The following is a 23,204-nucleotide window of genomic DNA, read 5'->3' on the forward strand; positions in this document are numbered from 1 at the left end:
TTATGCCACCTAATCATGTATATGTCCTTAATGCTACATGTATTTTGGTGATGATTGAAGATCTGGCATTCCTGTTTTACAGATTTTGCAATATTCCACTCTCTGCAGAGGTAACATTGAGAAGCATTTAGAAAGGAAAGGAGTTTACAAAGTGTATATAGTATATACACTTAACATGGACACTTTGCAAATAATCTGCATTTGAAAATATCTAATTTTAAAATATCTAATATTTCTTGATTTGACTGCTTTTGTCTTTCAGGCAAAATTTCTAGCTAGTAAGTATTTTGATATGTTTTAAGCCTGGGGAAGGGAGGCTTAAACCCGTCTGCCAATAACAGTCTCAGAAGGACACCTGAAGTTTCTCATTGAAGTGTTGCATATGTATTTCCTGAACTGCAGAATGCCAGCATGGATAGAAATAGGAAAATAAGTGTATACACAAAAAGTAGTCCAACTAAAGTTTTCAATACTAACTGTGAGAATGAGATTTTCTTAAAAGTAGTTGCCCCAATGTAGGATGGGTGAAAATTTGTTCTAGACAGAAATTGAAGTTGTATGATACTTCACAAAAATAAATTATGGAAATGGGCCCTTTACAAGATCCAAATATAGTGGTACCCTTCCTATGAAAATCTTCTCAGCAAATCAATGTACACATTCCATGGGTTTTCTTAACTTAAATGGATTGATCTATTTCCAAACAGAGTTTTTAATTTGTTAAAACTAAGATGGTAGAGTGAATCAATCAGCTTAAAAAATAAAAAAAAAGGCATGTTGTACTACTCTTTTAAATAGGAGTTGTATCGTAGAAACCTGTAGGGGTTTTGCTGTTTTAAATATAAGCAGGTAATTAAAGTGAGATTTCCAGAAATCAACTGCATCATTTAAAAATTAGTTTTTTACTGGTGATACAATATTCTTTTTGAGGTCTTACAATTTAAAGTGTGAAGATAATACAATACTATTTCATTATATTATTTTTAATTTATTTGACCTTTTTTTTAAGATTGCAGAGTAATTTCTTAAGCCTTTTAGTCCCCAGAAGACTAAACCTTGTGTACACGGTACTTGAAGACAAAAATTGAGTTACCTACCTGCCCCTTTTTTCTTCTAAAAGCTCTCTGCATATAAGAAATTCCTGCAAGATCTTACTTTCCTTAGGTTTTGATTACAATTATAAGATTTAATTTTCTCTTGACCAGGAAAGTGACCACAAAAAATTGGCAGTTTGTGTATATCCTCCCATGATACCAAACTGAAAACAGACTTGTGAGTTGAAGTGCATTGCTACTGTATTCATAGATAGCTTTTTCTTTTTTCACAGGTGAGTAGAGCCAATTATTACTTTTCAGGTAGTTCTGTGTCTACCCAATTAATGGCAAGCAGCTAACAGAAGCTCAATTAGTATGAGAATCCAAAATTAATTTTGACTGCGTATTTTTTAAACTATTCATCCAGAGAAGTATTTAATTCTCAAAGTTATACACATTTACTATGTAATCACATTCTTTCTACATTTTGTCTCTTTCATTACATTTTAACTGATAAATCAACACAGTACTCATCTTCACAGATTTTCTTCTGAAGCATGAGATGGTCTGTAGATAAATCATTTTAAGATTTACACAACTGCAGTGGATTAGAACTTCTTTTTCTGGAAGAGCTCCTTCAGCTGTTGCTCAGTTGTTGCTTCTTTCTGTTGCATCAGCTCCTTGGCTCCTTTGGTCACTCCCCAGCCATCTGGCTTTGACATGCAAGGACAATATGGCCTGCCTGAAGCAGGCTTCAGATTCTCCCAGTATTCTTTTCTTGCCCTAAATAAAGAAAAAGAAATTCAGGATTTTTTTCCACCACCTCATAATATTGAAGGAAATGTGGCCTAAATGACAATTGAAAAGGGTGATCTAACTTGTAAAGATTGATGTTATATTTAGATATAAAAGTATGAATGAAAATACATAACTAAGTGCTACATGCTATAAAAGTATCTTTCCATCTTTGAAAGGAATACTGTAAGCAAGCCACCATTAGGAGCTGATTTAAAATACTCTATCATTTTTTCCTTTTCATTGTCATGAATTACATTCACAGGTACTCCTGTACTTCTCCTTCACCCCTTTCCCTGCTCCTAGGTCAGCTTTAATTCTTTGAAATAATCAGATATAAAATAGATAATTCTAAACACAGAATGTTTACAGTGACATTTAGATGCTCATATCAGCTAAGCCTGCATGCTTTGTGGAGCAATGTAAGCTTTTGCAGAAGGTGTGTTGGTTTCCAGGTCAGATATACATACCTTGCTCTGACCCACGGTTTGGTATGCATGCTCAGGTTATCACCCCAGCTACCATGTTTCTCAGAAGCTTCTGGCAAAAATCCTCTTTCAGGACCCAACTCCTCAGCTATTGCTCGGATATGATATGGCTCAAATCCACAGCAGCCTCCAATGTAACGAATTCCTAAGTCATAGGCTTTTCTTGCATATTTTTGAATGTCCCATCTGGTAGCAATTCTTGGCTCCAGACCTGCAAAGACATTTGTATCTTAAGTTTCCATCATGGTCCGTTCAATTTTTATCCTTTTTTTGGTAAGAAATCATGTTGTTGAAACATTTGCATGCTGCTTGCAAAACTGGTTATACATGTACGTGTTTGAACTGTCTGATCTAGAATCAGTGATTGAAACTTTCAGAAGGCTAGCTTTCAGATTCTGTAGTGCTCTGCTGACCTGTGCTTGTAACATTTTTGACCTTGCAAAACAGCACCTAGTACCTTCTGAGGCTGATCATGTTTGCATTCTGCAGAGCTCTTAGCTGAAGAACTGGAATACTTTCAATGTTATAGCTGTATTTCCTAATAAGCAATCAATACCTGGGGAAAATTATTACTATACACTAATCTGTGAAACTAGGAGGTAACAGCCTACTGGCGTAGGAATAATCCTACTCATCATTCCTCAGAAATACTTATTACACTTCTTTCCACAATCGGATACTGGCAGCCAGTTGTTTCAGCTGGGATCTGTAGCTATTTCTTAGCCTACCCCTTAGTTATAATCCCAGTCATGAGCAGTTTGCTGCCTCGATCCTTGCGGGAAGTTCTGTGTGTAGGTAAATTAGAACGCCATCTCTATTTTGAACTCTTCACTCTGTTGCAAGTTGTGTTGAGCATTGTGATGGAATGACAAGAACTGAGAGAGTAGACTTGTGAAAGCAAAAAGAAAAGCACACCTCAAGGAGCTAGAGGGAAAAGAGTGGCATAACTGTAAAGAAAACAATGGGGGCTGAAGAAGAAATGCCTAAGAAAAAAAATAGAAATAAAAGGATAAAAATTCTCCCATTTCTTAATGCACATGCACATCTGCAGGACGTGAACCATCATGGTTATCAGGCAACTGCAGCATCATGACTGTGCACTGAACACTGCTGGGCAAAGAAGCTGTGGTTGAGGTAGTAAGTCTGCTGTAACATAAAGGAGAGGTAGGATTGAAGACTATCCCTATGTGCTGTCCCAAAAACACTTAACATGGAAGAAGATTATACAATGCAGATATACTGTAAGTCCATTGTGTAGTTAAGAATCAGGTTCACAATTGAAAAGCAGAAGGAGGACAACTAAATATTCTTATACAGAGAATTATTGGTCTCAGAAGGAAAGATGGGACAAAGGAAAAGTAGATGGACTAATACTGCATGGAAATCTTAGATTAAGCATTTTAGAAAGCTCTTCAAATAAAAACAAGCTTTTTTGCTGCAGATAAGATAGAAAGCATTAGAAGCACAAATGCTTTATTTCCTTTTCTTTCAATATAATTTAAAAGCGAATGCAAAATTTATACAAATGATCAACAGTAAGAATACATCATTGTGCACTCAACTTAAACCTGTAAAAGCAACTAAACTTCAGGGGAATAGTATAGGTTGTTTCCCCGTCTTCTTCATCACCCTGTCACAATCCATGTGACCTGATGAGATGAATTCATCTGATAGCAGCTAAAGTGGCTAAGCCACTGTCCATCATATTTGAAATCTTGTGACAGGCCAGTGAACTTCCTAGTGACTGGAGAAGGGGAAACATAACCCACATTTTTTAAAAGGCAAAAAAGGAAAAGCCAGAAAAATACAGATCAGTCAGTCTTACAATGCCCAGAAAAATCTTGGATCTGTACTTGGAAGCTGTACTAAGGCACAGGGAAAATGAGGATGTAATTAGTAGCAGATAATATGGCTTTACTGAGGGCAAATTGTGCCTACAAATTTGGTGGCCTTCCATGATGGGGTTACAGCATTGATGGAGCAGGGAAGAGCAAAGAATGTCACCTTCCATGATTTCCACAAAGCCTCTGATAATGTCCCACACAATATCTTTGTCTATAAAGTGGACAGATTCCTTCCCAAAATCGACTAACTTTTTTTTCCATGTCTACCAATGCAATACTTTTCTTGGCTTTATTCAGAATTAAATATATCTACCTTAACAGTTCTTGAGAAAAACTGTAATGTGCTCCTAGATTTCTCCCCTCGATGTTATCTAGCCTTGAGATAATTGTCTGTGCTTTCAGTGATCAGATCATTTCTTTCAGAACACTGTCCATATTTAACTGGTGACATTTCAGAGAAATTGCAGCAACACAGAAGAAAAATCATAGAAAAACAGAGAAAGTTCTACAGAAAAACAAACACTTTCGGTATCAAAACGCTGGAGTACTCATGCACCATACCTAATGCTTTCCTAGAAACTTAGATCTTGTTGCCCTGTGCACAGTTTTTGTACTCTTCAGATACCGAAATGTCTCTATTATTGCCTTCATGAAAACCACGTAATTTGGTGGTTTGACAGATTTATCAAACAGATTATCTGCTGTCAAGCAATCAGTTGCTGCTCCTGGGTTTTGAAAACACTCACAGAGCCAGTCTTCACCAATTAATTATTCATGGAAATTCTAAATGCTGAGATGGCATACAGATTGCTTATAGCACACAAGCCAAGAACCATAACAAACCAGAGTGAATCCTTCCATTCACTTGATTGCTTACTGCATCTGTTTGATTTTTTTTCTGCTTGCAATCAGAGGAACTATATGAAGGAAAGAATAGGATAAATGAGTTCCTAACACTTTTAAACATCTTAGATATTTTCAGGACTCAGATATGTTATTACCGTTTAATGAATGCCTCAGGCTTATGCTTTATTCTTTTTCCTTCATTTACATAAAGAGAGGAATTTAAAAGAAAAACAACCAGCTTCCTGAAAATCACATCTACTTCTCATTTTTTTGCTGCAAATTCAAATTGTGAACGTTTTAATACCATTTATTCTGATCTTGAACAGAAGGGTGTATGGTATCTGAAAACGAAAGAATTTTCTAATCAGCCTTAAAATGTTTAAGCTGATTTTGCCCTTATATTAAAGGGCTCCTTTACTCATGTGAAAATAAGGCCTAAATACACAAGCCTTATATAAATATTAAATGGCTTCATCTTTCAGTTTTTCTAGAGTTTCTCCTGAACATACATGTTATAGACTTCTCCAAACTGCTAATTTGTTAGCAATATCAAAGTCCCCTTTCTCGTGTCTCTCTAATGTCACACTTGTTATGAGTGCAATAATAATACTCCCACATCCATTGTACTGCATTGTACATTAAATCCTTATGCAGGTAAACACAGCCCTTGTGTGAACAACAGCGATCTCTTTTATGGTCTGAGATCACTCACTGCACAATAGTGGTGGTTTGAGAGTTCTTATTTTTCAGGGCACTGAAGAAAGAGTCAGAAGCCGTTTTCTGAGGTTTCCAAGGTTGTTTATTCTTTCTTATCTAAGGAATTTTCTCTCTGACTTACAGCGGTTCATCCTGCAAATCGTTCAAGGCTTTCTGTTGCCCTCCTGGGCAGGACTTATCTTTTATACTATAAATTACGTACACACTGTTTACAATTATTCTCCAGTACATGACACCTACATTGCATTATCCAGTTTTCCCTTAAACCAATCTAGAATTGACATCCTAACCCAAAAGATGGATGACATGAAGAAGAAGAAAGAAAGACATACTATGCCCTAATTCCTCCATCTTTGTTCAAACTCCTAATATAAACAATTTTAAAACTTCACTTTTCTACCTTTTAACACTCTAATTTATACTCTACTTATTTTTTGTGACTTTGTAATTCTTCGTATAAGGATGGTAATTTCTCCCAGGGACTTAAATTGAGCGCACAGGGGTTTTGGGCACCTTGCCAAGGTATCTGAGCCCCCTGCCCAGATTCCAGGGAAGCCAGGGGAATATCCTGGGTTCCCACACCCTTGTGGGATAGATGTCACAACCCAGAAAAATGAGGTTTTTTTACTACATTTGCTACTGCTCTTTGGACTGTTTACAGCTGTCCTGAACAAGGTTCTATAGCATGAGGAAGAACATTTATAAAATTAATTTAGATTTAGGCATTTTAACTGTTTTCATCTTAATTATACATTGAGCCACATGCTGTGATACCACTGAAGTATTCTCACTATGTGGATGATCTTTACACCAATATTACATTTTGATCTGTCTGGAAAATGCCAGGCAGGATAACTAGGACTCATTGTATTGAATAAAAGGACACCTTGCAGCTTCAGCTGTACTAAAAGCTGGGGGCAAAAAAACAATTCAGAAGCAACCCATTAAACAAAACCAACCAACCGCCACGAACAAAAAAAGATACCCTTGTCTTACCAAAGGGAAATTCCGGAAGATCAATAAAACCCTGCTTTCCACAATCAGGTGTATGGAAAGCAAGTGGCTGGCACATCAGGTGGGCTTTCAGTTTAGCAGCCTGCAAGCCCTCTTTCATCAGCCTCACAGTTTCGATGGAAGTTTCTGGATCAAAATGGCAGTTAACTCCAACTATAGAAGCACCTAGGAGGAGGAAAATAACTTCAAGTCACACCTCTCCAGGAAGTAGGAGATGAAAGTTCCATAGACTCTAGAAGCAGTGCTGTTCATCTTTACTTGAGTGTTATGAAAACAAGTCAGCTGTGCTAGAGTCAGACACAACTCTCCTGAGCTTGAGCCATTTGCATTTCAGCTGTACTCCTCTTCACCTTTCTAATGATGAATCACATCTTCACCCTCCTACAGATGTTTTTTCTTAGAGGGTTTAATCAGTGAAGTCTGATTACATAGAGCCAGACATGCAAACAAGTAGCAGGTTTCTTACACAAGTTCTACCTTTGGATTTCAGCTTTAACTTGAAAGGAAAAGAGCAGTTCAGAATAGATACATAACCTTCAATCATAATTCCCCTGATTAATTTCTTCTCCCCTTCCCCTTGTCCTGTAGAAAATAGCCTTTGATAGGCAAAATTATTACTTTTTTCATCCTCTTAATTTTCTCATCTTGGGCTTGAACTGTGAGCAAAAACAAGAACAGAGAATCAAAGGCATCTTTGTGCTTCTGATTCTAGAATTTGGGGATGGGTCTGCATGAAATTTGAACAAGTTTAGGATTTTGCTGTATTCAATATCAGTTGTTTATGGCCTATGCTTTCATACTGATCATCAAGGATTTCATAGCTGTATTTCCATATGTTTTCACAAGACTGTTTTAATAAAGTATATATAAATCTTTTCTACAGAGTCAAAATTTTTATCAGATATAACAGGAAATCTACCTACTTGAGCTATACATCTATTTATTTCAATAATTAGGGACTTTACTTTGTTCCATATTTTTAAAAGGTGCATAAAAACAGATTCTTACCAGCCTTTACCAGCTGGACAGCACATTGTCCAGGGGGAACTCCATGCATGTCTCCTTCTGGGCCTATGCACATCGTAGCTGCAACTGGCTTTCCAGATTCTTTTAGAACTTCGACTGCCCAGACAGCCTCTTCAACATGTTCAAAATACTGAAAGAAATTAAAATTAGGATATTTTGTTTCTCAGCAGTAAAATATAAAAGCATCAATCCAGACCCGAAATTCACCATCAATAGAATGATTTGATTCTTTTTTGATTTATAATAACATAATTCAATTGAGTGTACTGGCCACAGAATTAAAAAAGGATTTTTAGAAGCGAGTAAAAATAAATTGAAAATAATACTTTTGCTTCAGAATAAGAATGCCCATATGGGAGGTTAATCAAGGATTAACCCAAGAACTATTATCAACTAGAAAAGTCATCTTGGGTTGCTTTCCATGTACCAGAAGAAATATGGATTAGTCAAGATTCCATCAACATTTTCACTTTGTACCAGCACAGAATTTTACTTGACTGAGGTAGAAATTGGGGTTTCAAGGTCCTGTTCTAGAACACCCGCAGATGCTAGTGGGCATTTACAAAAATATCTGATAGCACTGGGATAAAAGTACAGCAGAAAATTTTAGAGGAAGCAACATTTAGTGATAGTCCCTAAAGTAGACTAGACATCTTAAAAGTTAACACTGTGCCAGTTGAAGGCATGTACTTTTCTTATAGATTTACCTCTGCAATTAGGAAGTCCACATTCTTCTTCATAAAGACTTCCAGTTGCTTTTGAAAGGCTGCTTTAACCTCTGACTTATCCTTGCAGCTTAAGTAAGATGGTGTTTGACTGACTCCTCCAGCCACTAAAGCATCACCTTCATTAGCCACTTCTCTTGCAATGTCACAAGCAGCTTCATTTACTTTTTGGCACTGTGTGAATATAGATTATGTTAGTTTTATCTTACCAGAGTTATGCATGTAATTTCAGAACCCTAGAAGGACAAAAATTGTCAAGAGTCATCATGGCCTTTTCATTTTTTTTTTAAATTTAAACTAAATTTAATTAAAATCAAATGGATTTTTAAGTAATACTGATTAAGAAGATAAGATTCGAACAGTGACAAGCATTAGGAAACTAATTTCTTGCCTCCTCTAAGTTATAATATTATCAAATACTACAAAATACATTACATATAATACATCTTACATCAATAGCTTATAAAAAGCAAGTATTTGGTGTGAAGTGGAATTTTCTTTGCTTCTTAGAAAATGAGTTGGTTACATTTAAGTACGTGCTTTCATTCTCAAATTTGTGGATGGAAAACAAAATACATGAGAATCTCAACTTCTCCTTTTTGAAATGTATTTTAGCATTTCTGACTATTAACACTCCCCTCCACTCCCACTATAATATCCATACAGGGTTATTTAAGGCATTTAAAAAAAACATCATTAATTCTGTGATGTTAAAGTTGCCAATTTAAATAAAGGGGAAAATATTGTTAATTAATCACCTAGACTTAAAGTTATATTCCTTCTATATCTAAATTGGGATGACCAGAACATCTTTTCAGAAAGAGGTTAAACTGAGAAAAAAAAAATCTGATTATAGCAGTTTTCTCTGCAGTCCATAGACTATTTAGAATCTCCATAGTCTTCTCTCAGCTGAAGTTTTACATGCCTGCCTCTAAAACCCAGCTGATTTCTAAGGTTGTTGCTGGCAGATTGTCTTCCATTTGCACTTGTGCATGGGTACATGGGGGGACTCTGAGAGGTGGAACCATAGGTTAGTTAAATCCTGGAGGAACTTGATTCTAGAACTGTCAGGAAATAAATTTTGAGAGGTTTGATGTAATGCAATCCCAATACCAGGTGCTCTCCAGCCTTTATAATTTTGCATGTCAGCAAGAATTGAAACAAGGTACTATGTTTCTGGGACTGCTTCAGACACTTCAGTGTTGCTTGTATTGAATGTTAAAGGTACAGCAACTTCAGATACATTTATTCATATGACCTCTTGGTAGGACCTCAATTAAACCTCAAGTGTTTCTCTAGTGTCCAGATTATTCTAACTTCTGACTGAGGGTATCTACACAGATACAGACATTCCTTCTTCCCTGAGCTCTGGAGAATTTTCTCCAATTGCCAGAAGATAAAACGTACAGTAGGACCAAAGGAACAGGATCAGAGAAACCACTCAATGCCAAACCCTCTAGTCTCAAAAGAACTATATAGAAATGTTTGGCCAGGAATTCCACTGGACCTCGGGCCTGTGTCTAGTAAACACACCCAGCATCCTACAGTTCCTCTGTGGGGGGATAAGAAAACACTGACACGGTACTTCTGCTGATGTAACAAACTACCTTCACACAAGAGAAGGGGAATATTGACTACAGTGTATAGCTTGGATTATTTTAGTTGCTACTTAATGAAGATGTGGTTCTAAAAACATTTTGTTCTCATTAGGTACTCTCTATTGTCTAAGATTCTTCACCATTTTTACAGTTCAGTCATTTTTCTGGATGTTAAAACAGTTCTGTTTTTTCCCTTGTTTTGCTCTCTGTGATTTAGTACTCCCTATGTAGCAAAACTCCAGTAAACCATCTCCTCAGATAAAAATACAGAAAAAATACAACGTGGGCGCTCTCTTTCCTCTCTCCACCCTTACCCCATTTTGTGTTTGATTTTTGCTTTGGTTTAGGATTTTTTGTCGATTTATCTTATCTTGTTTGCTTTTTCAAACTCTGAAATACCATCATCTCATTCTCTGGTCCTTAAATATAGCCAGAACTGTTAGGACAAACTTGATAATCTCTCTGCCAAACCTTTTGAAATTCATCAACTTATTTCATATCTCCAACAGAACTGTTTTACTCACACTTATTTTCTCAGCTACATAATTGCCCCTGTTCTCTAGTTTGTCCTCACTGGCATAAAAGGTGAAGGTCTGCAAGACATTGGATCCAGCTCTGAGGAATTCTCGGTGAAGCTGACGAACTGCAAATTAAGAGACAAAGTTGTTACTGTGTTATCCCCAAATCCAGTGTTTAGTGAGGTAATGTTTATGTAAAATAAGTGACATTGTGTTCACTAGAAGACCCATTATGAGAAATTAGAAGCAGCACTCAAGTCTGCATAGAATTTCCTTCTTACCATCAAAACATTAGGTAGAAAATTTTCTCCTTAGTTCTTCTCTGCTAAGAATGACTGAAGATTTCTATATAATTTAGCTGCAGATTCAGTTTTGCCTGCCACCTTGCCTATCCTCTGTTTTCTGCAGACCTTCACATCTTCCAGATATAGACCTTTTTTATAGTGACTTAGGAAGTGATAACAGATGTCTGACAAAAGAACATGACAGCACAACCAGATATACCAGACAAAAGGTTCTTCAGTGAAAAAGTCTTCTCTTAGCTTCTACACCATGAAGAAGAGACAGAAGAAAGTATCATAGCAACAAATTAAGGGACAAGATGATAATTAGATGGAAGAATACAGTGTTTTGTTGCCTCCTCTATTTTGCACTTTTTACTTTTGTCCCCCAACAAAAAGAGTTTACTTGGCCAAAACCAAAGCTCTATTTTGCTAAATACATCCTTACTTAAAAGGTTTGTTGCTCCAGAAATGTGACTCACACCACAGTCTTCCCATATGTCTCCACAAGATGATTTTACTACATAGACAACACTCATTTTAAAGAAAAGGTTACCATTAATTATAACAGACAAATTTCCTACATTAAGACTTTGGGGAAAGACTCTGTAATGGCAGTTGTGCTTTTCTGTCTGTAAGCAGTGCACTGCAATGGCCACAGCAGGAACAGAACAGTAACTGTCAATTGATTTTATATATATACCCAGAGAATAATAATTACAATAATTACTAGAATGCTACTGATCATGTAAAACAGCATTAAATGCTCAACAACTTATAGCAAATACAGGAATTCTCATACACAAGATACTTATTACCTACACACTGCAATTTCAGTGGCCAACGTCCTAAGAAGTTTTCCTGAAGTCCTAGTTTATCCCAACTTATTGTCTACTGACACAGTTTGTGTCACTAAAAAAATATGCAAGTTTGTAATAAGAAAAAAATTACTCCTGTATGATGCAACAAATATAGCCTTCTACACCAGAGAAGCTAAAACAGCATTTTGTGTTGCTAGAATCAACCTGAACACATGCAAGCATGTCTGCTTTCAGTGGAGGATTGGTGTAGTGTCCTTTGCTTTTCTCTACAAAGTACAGTATTTTATTTCTAGCTGCCACCTTGCATAACTACAAAGTACTTCTTTTCCTACTATATAGGTAATATAACACAGTCCTTCTTTGCCCACCAGTCACAAAAATCTTTCCCGGAAAGTAGGTTATAGCAGAGTTACTGTTCAAAAGGGTCTTGGAATCTGCCTGAATGCCTGGGATCAAATTTCATTTTTACATCTTTATGAAGAGACAAAAATTTGTAGTGCTGGGAGCATTCTTTTTCCTACATGATAACAACAGGCCACTGATCCCAAATAAAACTGTCATCTCTGTATGTTTCTGCTGGGATTTTTTATGCTGCTGAATGAGGAAGCATTAATGAAAACTAGTCAAGAAATAAGAAAAGGGAAAAAAACTCTACAAATATCTTCACAAATGCTTTATGACATTTCAATGGTAGACCATTCCTAGAAGAATGCCTGGGATTTCTGTGAATATGGATGGTGACATAAACAGGAAAATGAAATATTATCTGACACATATGATTAAGGAACTTCACACCCCAAAATACCAGGTATGTGAATAGGAGACATGGGATACACTTTGAGGGAAACAATACTGTTGTAAGTATCAGCCTGAATCTCATTCAACCTCAGGCAAATAGGCTTTACTAGCAGGCTTTACTCGTAGAATACGCTGTTGTTTTTATCAAACCCACAGCACCACCCAGTATCAAAAACCCAAACCACTCTGTAGTTTACTTGTGTGACTTCCAGCATGTTTCTTCTAGCACTTGAGAAATGGGAATAACATATGAGGCTAAACCATTATTAATAATTAGATGCATTTTAGGAGTTAGATGTGTAACACCAATTTTTTATCTAAATCCATCATGAGTTGGACATTTCATAACAGACACAGATATAAGCTCTGAGGAGGTAGGGGCAATAAGCATCCATGCATATGGCTCACTAGAGAGCAATACCTGATCTGTCTTGAAAAAAAAAAATTAGATCTCCTAATTTGTACAATTATCAGTCTGGAAAATCTCCTCTTTTGTAATACAGTTAATGGCCTTGAACCCTTTTTTTTTTTCTTTTATTTCTTGACTCCTTCTCAGAACTTCTTTCCTTTTCCTTTCCATATAAAGACAAGAAGGTCTGGTAGCTGTATAGTTTTATGGCTCCGCCAGTTGCTCCTTGTGTTCTACTGCATCTGCATTCAAAGTAACATGACCCTCAAGCGAGCAGGAGCAAAAAGTAGTAATGCATGGAAAGCAACCCCACTGCACAAAAAGACAAGAACACATTTGCCCTGAAGGATGGATTTATAAATACTCTGTAAGAGATATGTGCAATGTGTTAAGGGCTTTTGAGGTGCAAAAATAACAAGAAAGGAAAAATAAAGAGCATGGGACAAGTGCTATGAGTTGTCAGAGGCAACATGCAGGGGCACATAGAGGAAGAACGTGGAGAGAAACAGAGAGATGATTAAATGTTTCTTTGGGAGATGAGAATTAGCAAATTAGGTCATCAATCCTTAAACGTTTCCTGGAGCTCTGCATTATCTAAAGCTGCCCATAACCCTAAATTAGGGATGCTAAGTGACACATAAGTATCATTTTTTGACATTTGAAGGCTGAGAAGGATTAGGCTGAATAAATAGGTGCAGTGTACAACGTGATGTAAAAGAGAGAACCAAGATATCTCTCCTTCTACTCCTGTTCCATCTTCTCCTGTATAGCAGAAAAGACTAATTTGGAAGGGAAAACACTTAAAGAAATTTTTTCCCCTGGGATATTCTGAATTGATTTGTGGCATTAACTGTACGTCATATTACTAGGGCAAATGCTTTCTTGTAATGAAGCATGCATAAATAGTAATACCATCTGCTTCTGCACTATTTATGCTAAACACTACAGTCTTTTCACTGGAAGGCATAGATGGTTGGTCATTTTTTCTCTGTCCACTTTAAGGGAGTTACTCTATTAAATGTTTATTGCAATTTTTAGGTTACTATTGGGTTTATCATTCCCTATTTTACAGTGGAGCTAGAAACATTAAATACTCCATTACGATGCTAATTTAAAACTTCCTTTTCTGAAAGAATTAATAAAAAATCTATTTTAGTTCATAAATATATGTATGACTAGATATATGAATGACTAGAACAAAACAAAACAGATAGTTAACTGCAGAATTCCTTTTCATGAGCTATTTTAAATTACAAGCTTTACATGATCAGCGGAAGGACAGACTGGACAAATCCATGACAGAGAAATCACTGAAAGCTATTAAGAACTAATATAACCATATCTGCATCAAAAAGTCCCTGAGATGCATGTTATTGAAAACTGGGAGAGCATTCTGAAGAGATATCAGTAGATGTTTAGACTATTCATATTTTTACCCAGCCAACTTATTTCGGCCAGTGTTGGAGCAAGGGAAACAAGCAAAGTAGGCAGTTTTTAGGCTGTTTTTAATGTCATTCTACAGCTGTCAGGGAACACTTGTATTTAAAAACCTGCTATGAGTTCCTATATATGTGTTATTTAGCCAACCATTACATTGTCTACATTCACTATAGCAATATAATTTCCCAGTATAACTGACCTGCTTCTGGATGTTCTACAGTCGCTTCAGGAGTCCAAGGTCCAGCTTTTACATATCCCCTCTTTTCAAGAGCAAAGACAAATCCCCCGTCTCCAATCACAATTTCTCCAGCATCCAAGCGTTCTAGAATACCCTGGAGAAAGTATGAGGGCAGGTTAACAATTGCAGTTCTTCAATTTGGTGGCTATTTTCTATATTTATGAGGCAGACATAAATATCTGTGAACTATCAGAAATATTTTTGCCACAATAAGAAAAAGGAATAAATTTCCTTCCAGAAATTCTAATTAAAGAATGGTAGATGTACTCTTTTCCAGCATAAGGCTTTAATATGTACACATATATTATGTGTAAGACTTTTCATTAGTCAGTTATGTTGTAGCCCAGAGATATTTTTCCCAGGACTGTGAGTCCGTTCCTATGAAAGCAGTACGCCATCTCAAATTCTCCAGTAAATTACATTAGAAACTTCTTAAATAAAACACCTAGTACAACTGATCTCTTTATTAGCTCATCTGCTCTCTGGCTTCCACTGCCACCTTGACAGAGCCTTACCACAAGCAGATTCTGACAACAGATGGCACAACAGGCATCACAGAAAAATAATCATGCAACAGTTTCCTACCAAACAAGACACATCTCAGAAAGCTAACTTGCAGTTTCTGACAGTCTTTTTACAGGCCTGGGTTTCCTTAACCAGATTCACAAAACAGAAGAAAATTCTGTTTGCTTTGCACAGCCCTGAAATGTTTTGGAGCGCCAAATTAGAAACCATACAGAAGATTAACCTTGCTTCTCCCTTGAACTCCATGCTAACACAAGGAAAGTGGCAATTATATTTTTTATAAAACTGAAAAACATGAGAACAAATATTTGTTTCTCCTAAAATACATTACATTTTTATTCCTTTCATTACATCATCAACTTCTTTGAAATTTCTAAAAAGTAGAATTAGAGTGCTATGAAAGTAGGACTGATTTTTACTATTGGAGATGGCAACCATAATACTATCTATATTAAAAAGTGGTTGAATGAAGACTACCTATATGAAAGGTACAGGATAACAATTAATCAAAGGTAAGACTGAAATTTCCATCCATGTTTTCTTGATGGCATTTCAACAGAAAAAGTTTGAGGGAATAGGAGAAAGAAAAGCCTTAGGGACATAAAATTGAGTGTGATTTTCATGCTGAGTGGATGGGTTTTTTAATAATTACCTTTGAAACCAGTAATCTTCTTTCTTGATAATTTCTTTTCCATTAATACAATTATTTCACACCATCTATCCAGCAAAGACAAACACTTACGATGTCTCATCACTGCCATTTTGGCAGAACAAGAGTATGCCTTTCCAACAGTAAGGAACACTGTGCCAGCTTCAGCACCAAGCACAACAATGTAAGGCTCCTTGGAGACTACAAAGCCTGTCTGAGAGCATCACCTACTTTGGCTGAGGCACTGGCATTGCAGTAAAATAGCAGGACTGGTCGGTACTGTGCTGCTGTGCAGAGCTTTGCCAAGTGTTGGCCTGCAAGTCTCCACACTGGGTTCCTCTACATATTGACCCAATTAACTTCAAAACTTTTTTACAAAGCATGCAAGTTTTTAATCTTTGTTTCCACAGAACCAAGGAGAAACAATTTTAATGTAAATGTTAGGAGGTTTTGTAAAGAATGTTATTGCAGTAAACTAACTTCCATTTATAATAGAATCCTCAAATGGGGCCAGCAAAAGCTCACTGCTTGAGTCTGTGCTTCCTCTGTCTGCCAAAGAATCTTTTGTAGATGAAGCCTGCTTCAGAAATTTAATATGCAGAGAACAGGTGTGCAGAGGAAAAAGAAATCTTTAACATGAAGGCAGCCTCAGCTGTTGCTTTTTAACTGAACATTAAGTAATAGACACAAAATTACAACATATATAGGTATTATATTTATTATTATATAGGTATTTGAATGTACTACATCCAGAACTTTATCTTAGCAAGTCACTTTTAGAATTTAAAAGCAGTTTTTCTTCACAGTTCTGTCGCCTTTTGAAGTGTAAATCTTCACTTTTGTCACACAGAAGCAACATAAGCCATGTTTGAATAGACCATGGCACCTTAACATATTGTGATATATTAAGTCTAGCACTAGGGTATCTAATGGCAGGAGAGATGAATACAAATCATAAAATACCTAATAAAAACTTAATTTGTCAGTTCATGCTGGATTCAAATGGAAACAACCTTTTTGCAAACTTTATTATAGGTCTGATATCTTCTCTTCACACGAGATTTATTTTATATACTGTGCAAAATGCCACCTATTTAACCACCATATAGCTAAGCAAAGTTCAGCATCAACATTGTTTTGTTCAGACACCTACAGCTGTGCAGTCATATCTAATCCAGATCAAAAGCATACTGCCAGGTGATCTGGCAGGAGACAAATCTGGTGTTAAATTATAAAAATAGTATGTGTAAAAAGCTATCCAAAGCTTTTTTGAGCCATCTTTTGCTGCTTTACTTTTGCTGCTGAATGAAGTTGCACCACATGGTCCATACACCTACACATGGAAAGCATGAGTGCAAATGCCTCTACGAAGATATTTCCTATTACCATCTTTAGGCATGAAACTGTACTGAGTAAGTAAAAACCTGCTTGGTCAACCTATAAACCACCTTTTCATCAGCAGAGAGAAAATAAACCTTGAAACAACTATTCACATCTCAAGCCCAAAGAGAAGTCCAGTGCTTGTAGGGGGAACTTTAGACTGTTTTCTTCTGTTAGGTGTTGAGATTTGGTGGTATATGCCAAAATATAAAAAGCAGAACAAAGAGCCCATACCTTCTTTTACAACGAACCTACCTGTAGGACCTAGAGCTCACAGACTTTTTCCCATATCTTTCTGCTCTTTTGCTCTACACATAAAAATGAGTAAAACCCATTCTGAGAGAGATGCGCCTTATTAATGGCAATAGAGTCATTCAAACAAAAGACAGAATGCATGATTCTGCTGAACTTCTCAAGCAGCAGTGCAGGGTTCCAGTCCATGTCTGTCAGAGAGTTTGACTTAGATACTGCTCATAGATTTGCCTTAATGGGTGTGCCTGGGTAACTTTTTATACTGGCTTATTTTTTTAGCAACATGGGGGAGAAGTGGGCATGCATAGATAGGAATCTGGGATGATATTATAAACACCAGTCATATTAATCAAGGCATGAGCAGTCTGGACCTTTTAAATAAAGCAGACAGGATGCTGGAAACAAATCTCATCCAATGACAGTATATACTTAAAATATTTCCTATTTTAATTTGCAGTGTATCCTTTTAATTTGCAGCAAGTCCTGCTTAATTTGTGCATAAAATAATATTACACTAAATGGTTTTGTACTCTGGTGGCTCCACTCTATGTGTTCAGAGAAATGAAGATTATGTGGGCTGTGACTGTGTTAAGATCAATCTAATTTATCTAACGGCGTCCAAGTATCTTTAAAGTCTCGATGCTGAATAGGTACAATTATTATGGCTTTATTTTATGTTTTCACAAGATCGCCTTACCTGAAGAGATACCGAGTACCTTAGTGGGAGGCTAAACGGGGAGGGTGGCGGGTCGTGCCAGCCAAGGAGCAGCTCCGCCGGCGAGCCCGCGGACACGACCCCGCGGAGGCGGCCGGGGGCTCAGCGCTGTGCCCGGCTCCGGCGCGGGGCCGCTCCCCCGCACCGCCCTGTCCCGTCGGGGGCACCGCGCCGGGGACACGGCTCCCGGCTCTGCGCAAGGGAGGGAGACGGGAGATTTACCCTTTTGCCCTGCTTCGCTGTCTTCCTGATCGGCAGCATCTTCCTCGCCCAGGGACGCTGGCTGCCCGGCTATACCCCGACGGCTCGGCACGAACAACACCTTAACAGGCTCTCCGGCCTCACGTTTATAGCCCGAGGAGGAGGCGGGACGCTGTGGGCAGCGCTGCGGGCGGTACCCCCGCCCGGCCCGGCCCCTGACCCCGCGGGGCGCTCTGGTTCGGCCGGGGCTGCCCCGCCGCCGCCCCCGCCCCCGTCCGGCCCGAGGCCGCGGCTGCCCGTCCCGGCTGCCCTCCGCGCCAAGGGGCGGTCCGGCGCCCTCCTTCTGCTCGGCGGGGCAGGGACGGGACGGGACGCGGTGGAGAGCGGCGCGGAGCCAGCGCTCTCCATCCCTGCTGCGTGTGCGGGATGAGCGCGGTGCTGCGGGGAGCCCTGCGGCGGCTGCGGCCCCCGCGCCGGCCCGGGCCCCTCGGCGCCCAGGGGCGGTGAGTGCGGGCCGGGCCGGGCCGGGCGGGGGACGCGGGCGGAGGGGCCGGTGGCGGCCGCAGCCGTCCGAAGGCCCGAGGGCGCGACTCCCCTGGTGCTGCCGTTGGGATGCGCGGAAAAGGCGCTGGTGACGGGAGCCAGCTCCAGCTGCCGGGCCGCGGCGCTCCGTGGCCAGCCGGGGCACCTGTGGCCAGGAGATGCCTCTGCGCCTCGCATTGCTGCGCCAAAGCCGCAACCCGCCCGGGCTGCGTTGCTGACCCGGTTGTCTTCTGGGCCATACGGATAGGCAAATAATGACCGGTTTTAACTGGCACGATCAAACATCTGGGTGAACTGTAGGGAAGGTGAATCCCGGATTCTTGCCAGGCTCCTGGGCAAAGGTTTGAAAAAAGCTGAAAGGCACTTGAGGAGATCTCAAATCCACAGCATAAAAGAACAATGGAGAAAGTCTTTATGCTTGATCTCGATTACCACCTGCCTCAAAAATTCAGTAGTGGAGCTGGTGTAACTGTCGCACATCTGGCTATTAAACAGCTTACTGTTAACTTGCAAAAATTAATATGTAATCAGAAAAAAGAACCCATGCGTATGTGTGGTGCACCAAATACAGAACACCTGTGGTGTCCTGTGCTCCCACTTATTTTACCTTTCATTTGCATCCACCTATTGTATAAGCATGGTGCGTAGTCCTCCTGCAATTAAACATTTTAAATGTTGCAAGATTTTCATTCATAAGACATAAAACTAGCCTTTATTTCTGAGTGGAATTCGTAGAACACTAGTTACACATTAGAAAGTCTGTTGCCAGAGAGGTTGAAAGTGTAAGAGGAGAGGAGAGATAAAACTTAGTATAGATTAACTGTCCTGAAGAGAAAGATACTGTGGTTTCATGGTAGTCTGTACTGATACTGTCATATTATGTCCTACCTTGTCCCTCATCCAAAAAAAATTACTTCTTAAAAATTTGTGACAAATTTCCACGTATAGCTTGCTGCTCAGCTGTCTGTGGATGGGGCACTAGAGAGGGCAATCAGTTGACTTGCAGAAGAATAGGGCTGCTTACGGCAGCAGTTCTGGTTTATGCTGGACTCAGTTAGTTGTGAAAGTACAGTGTGGAGTAGCAGGTGTGGGTCATTGACAAAAACCTGTTTCTATAATGTTTTGTCTTAGGCAAAGTAGGATATGTCAACCGTAGGAATGGCTGAGTTGTTTAGAGCATAGTGCAAATAACACCAGGGTTGTGAATTCAGTTTCTGCATGGGCCATTCATTTAGAAGTTGGACTTGATGATCGTTGTAGGTACCTTCTCAGAATATTCTGAGAATCTGTGAAAACGTCAAAATAGATAGAACATGAAAGTCAGTACCAAGCTTCATTTTTCATGAACAAGTACACTGATGTAGCCTACTGACATTGGTTTTAGAAATTTATTAAGGGGCCCTACAAGTAAATATTTTTTAAAACTTCTTTGTTGCATATACTACAGCACTTTGGAAGAGTCAGGTTTTGACATTGTCATGTTAGATATCAGCTTCTTTTTGAGAAATAGGATCTACATATAAGGATACATTGGAGAAATAGTATTTAAGGCTGTCCACATGTATTATTGTTGAAACCATAAACAAAAGAGATAGGGGTAAGTGCAATTGCCTTTTTCTAACTGTCTGTAATTTCTTTTTTTTTTTTTTTTTTTTTTTTTTTTTAGTAAAGAAGCCTCATCTCCTTCCTTAGGGAAAGACAGAGCAGACACAGTGATCATAGGCGGTGGTTGTGTTGGTGTGAGTCTAGCCTATCACTTGGCTAAAGCTGGCTTGAAGGATGTTGTTCTGCTTGAAAAATCTGAGCTCACTGCAGGATCTACCTGGCATGCAGTAAGAAATGTTTTGCTCATCTCTCAAATTAACAGTAGTTTGTGTATATAATGATGGTGAAAGTTTCATTACCTTTTAATTTCCCCACTTTCTTTCTTGCTGTTGCTGACATTACGTAAAATCTTGGAGGAGTAAAGGTAACAAATGTATGCTGTGAGTTTTTTTGAGCCTGCATATTTGTCTGCATTATGAGGAAAAGAACTAAAAAGACATACATGTAATAATGTCAGGGTAGAAACACCTCTTTTAATAATGTTAATCATGTGGTCATACTGGTTCACAATGTGTGTTTATATAATTACATCTTTTCTAAATCTGTATCTGCAGTAGTTAATGTAACAAAACTAAATAAAGCTTGCCACAATAATATAGAAATAGATGCTTTCCCAATTAATTTCCAAGTATTCTTAACTGAAGTTGGAAGATTGTTATCTGTGTGTGTAGCAGCACAAAAGAGCAGAAACCCAAATGTTTTAATCTATTCTGTTAATGCAATAGAACATTTATGCAATAATTTGCCTTTCAAGGACAAATTAAGGAGGAAAAATTAAGACTCAGATATATTATATTTTATTTGTATTCTCATGCTTCTCCTGGAGGAGAAAGTTTGAAGTCTGCAATGCTTCATCTTTGTGCAGATGCTTTGTGGTTTTGGGGCTTTTTGAGAGAACAATAGTAACAAAGGAAATTATTAAAAAGATCACTGTCTGCGGTGAATAAGTAGTACAGTAATTTCACGAATACAAGCCGCACGGAGTATAAGCCGCATATCCGGTGTGTTGGCAACGTTGATGTCTTTGTCAATAAATAAGCCGCACCCGGAATATTAGCCGCACTTTAGTTCGCAGCGAACTTTCACAAAGTCGTCATTTAGTAACACAATCGCGGGATTGCCGGGGCTTACTGGCTTACTGCCAACCTCGGAAACATTGTTTCCAAGTGAAAAAAGACACAGACAATAGCTGCGGCAGCACCCTTTATTTACAAGCCGAAAAAGACACGAACAATAGCGTGGTCATTTTGCGAGCATTCCCAATGGATCCGCGTTGCCTTTAAATAGCCACTCAGCCGCGTGGGCAGGCAGCTGAGCTCCGAGCAGTTCCACATCTCCGTGCTGGCACAGCCACCCCGCTCAGCCCTGCGGGCGAGCGCCTCCCCACACCCCTCTCCCTGCGAGCCGAGCGGCTCCCTCACCCCTCTCCCTGCGGGGCGAGCGGCCACTCTACCCCTCTCCCTGCGAGCTGAGCAGCTGCTCTACCCCTCTCCCTGCGAGCTGAGCAGCTGCTCTACCCCTCTCCCTGCGAGGCGAGCGGCTGCTCTACCCCTCTCCCTGCGAGCTGAGTGGCTCCCCCACCCCTCTCCCTGCGAGCTGAGTGGCCGCTCTACCCCTCTCCCTGCGAGCTGAGTGGCTCCCCCACCCCTCTCCCTGCGAGCTGAGTGGCTGCTCTACCCCTCTCCCTGCGAGCCCAGCCAGCCCCGCAGCCGCACAAGACTGAAAACACTTTAAAAAGTACAGAGAAATATCACACACTTTTATCGAACTGCCGAGGTAACTCGCTGAGGTAACTCACCCCGATAACAACCCCCGCCCCTCAGTAACGCCGCCATCCACAGGCAGGCAATAAGCTGTTCTCTGTTTGGTTCATCGTCGGAACAACGGGAAACCATGGATTTCAAACTGTTTCGGCTCGGGACTGGACTACTATGATACTAGGTAAGGGCAGATATCACATTTTTGTTCATAAATTAGCCGCCCCCGAATATTGGCCACACTTCCGGGTTTCCACCAAAATTTTTGTCTAATTGCTGCGGCTTGTATTCGTGAAATTACTGTATATTTCATTTTACTTGCTTTTCAATCAACAAAAGAAAACATACCATATGTAGTAAGAAGAAACAACATTCAGTAATTGTATGTCTTTGAGACTGTCATACAACAGTTCGGCAAACAGAGCAACATGATCCCAAGTGTCAGATCAAGTATCTTGTGTATTGAATCATAACTACAGAATACTCAGAGTACTTCATTTTAGGTACAGAAGTGCAACACAGAATGAATTCTCTTTGGCTCTGTTTGCGTACACAAAACAATATGTTTGTGAAAAACAATAAAAATCCCCTGGTTCAATAAGGAATCAGAGTCATGAATGGTGGTGTTACTGAATGTTTCCTTTGTTCTTGTTGTTACACTTGCTCACCCCAATTTACTGCTTATAATAGTGTTAAAGTAACCTTCCTCAAGTACTTTTCCCCACACTTACGGACTGCAACATTGGAATTCTGAGTGTGGGTCAGTTTCAAAGGTAAGGAGGGACCTGGAGCTCAGCAGAGAAAATGCCTGCACTACCTCAATTGAGAGAGCTGCCTCATGACACCTGTTAGAAGGAATTTGATGTGATTAACACGCAAGATATCTAGTTTTGGGCCATGTTAAAATGGATAACTACATGCTATCTTTTCATTGTCTTCACTGTCTCTTTTCATTGAATTCAGTATTAGGGGACTTTGTCTGAAG

At 39.1% G+C, this 23,204-nt stretch overlaps 2 protein-coding genes across 2 annotated transcripts in view; one reads left to right on the forward strand and one right to left on the reverse strand.

The window, feature by feature from the left end:
- Positions 1-920: 920 nt before the first annotated feature.
- On the reverse strand, positions 921-18,516 carry LOC117010773 (betaine--homocysteine S-methyltransferase 1). The gene is made up of 8 exons (XM_033085718.1): positions 18,336-18,516; positions 14,554-14,686; positions 10,612-10,730; positions 8,472-8,663; positions 7,747-7,894; positions 6,721-6,903; positions 2,300-2,528; positions 921-1,817 (listed from the first exon to the last, which is right to left on the reverse strand). Exons 1-8 carry the CDS (start codon positions 18,372-18,374, stop codon positions 1,643-1,645), a joined length of 1,218 nt encoding a protein of 405 aa, XP_032941609.1. The 5' UTR covers positions 18,375-18,516; the 3' UTR covers positions 921-1,642.
- A 224-nt stretch (positions 18,517-18,740) lies between these two features.
- Positions 18,741-23,204, forward strand: part of DMGDH (dimethylglycine dehydrogenase) — a 41,321-nt gene continuing 36,857 nt past the window's right edge. Inside the window, exons 1-2 of the mRNA XM_033085055.1 lie at positions 18,741-18,817; positions 20,524-20,689. Coding sequence (XP_032940946.1) covers positions 18,741-18,817; positions 20,524-20,689 — 243 coding nt within the window. The remainder of the gene's footprint in view (positions 18,818-20,523; positions 20,690-23,204) is intronic.

The sequence above is a fragment of the Catharus ustulatus genome, chromosome Z, assembly GCF_009819885.2.
Source record: "Catharus ustulatus isolate bCatUst1 chromosome Z, bCatUst1.pri.v2, whole genome shotgun sequence".
NCBI classification, from domain to species: domain Eukaryota; kingdom Metazoa; phylum Chordata; class Aves; order Passeriformes; family Turdidae; genus Catharus; species Catharus ustulatus.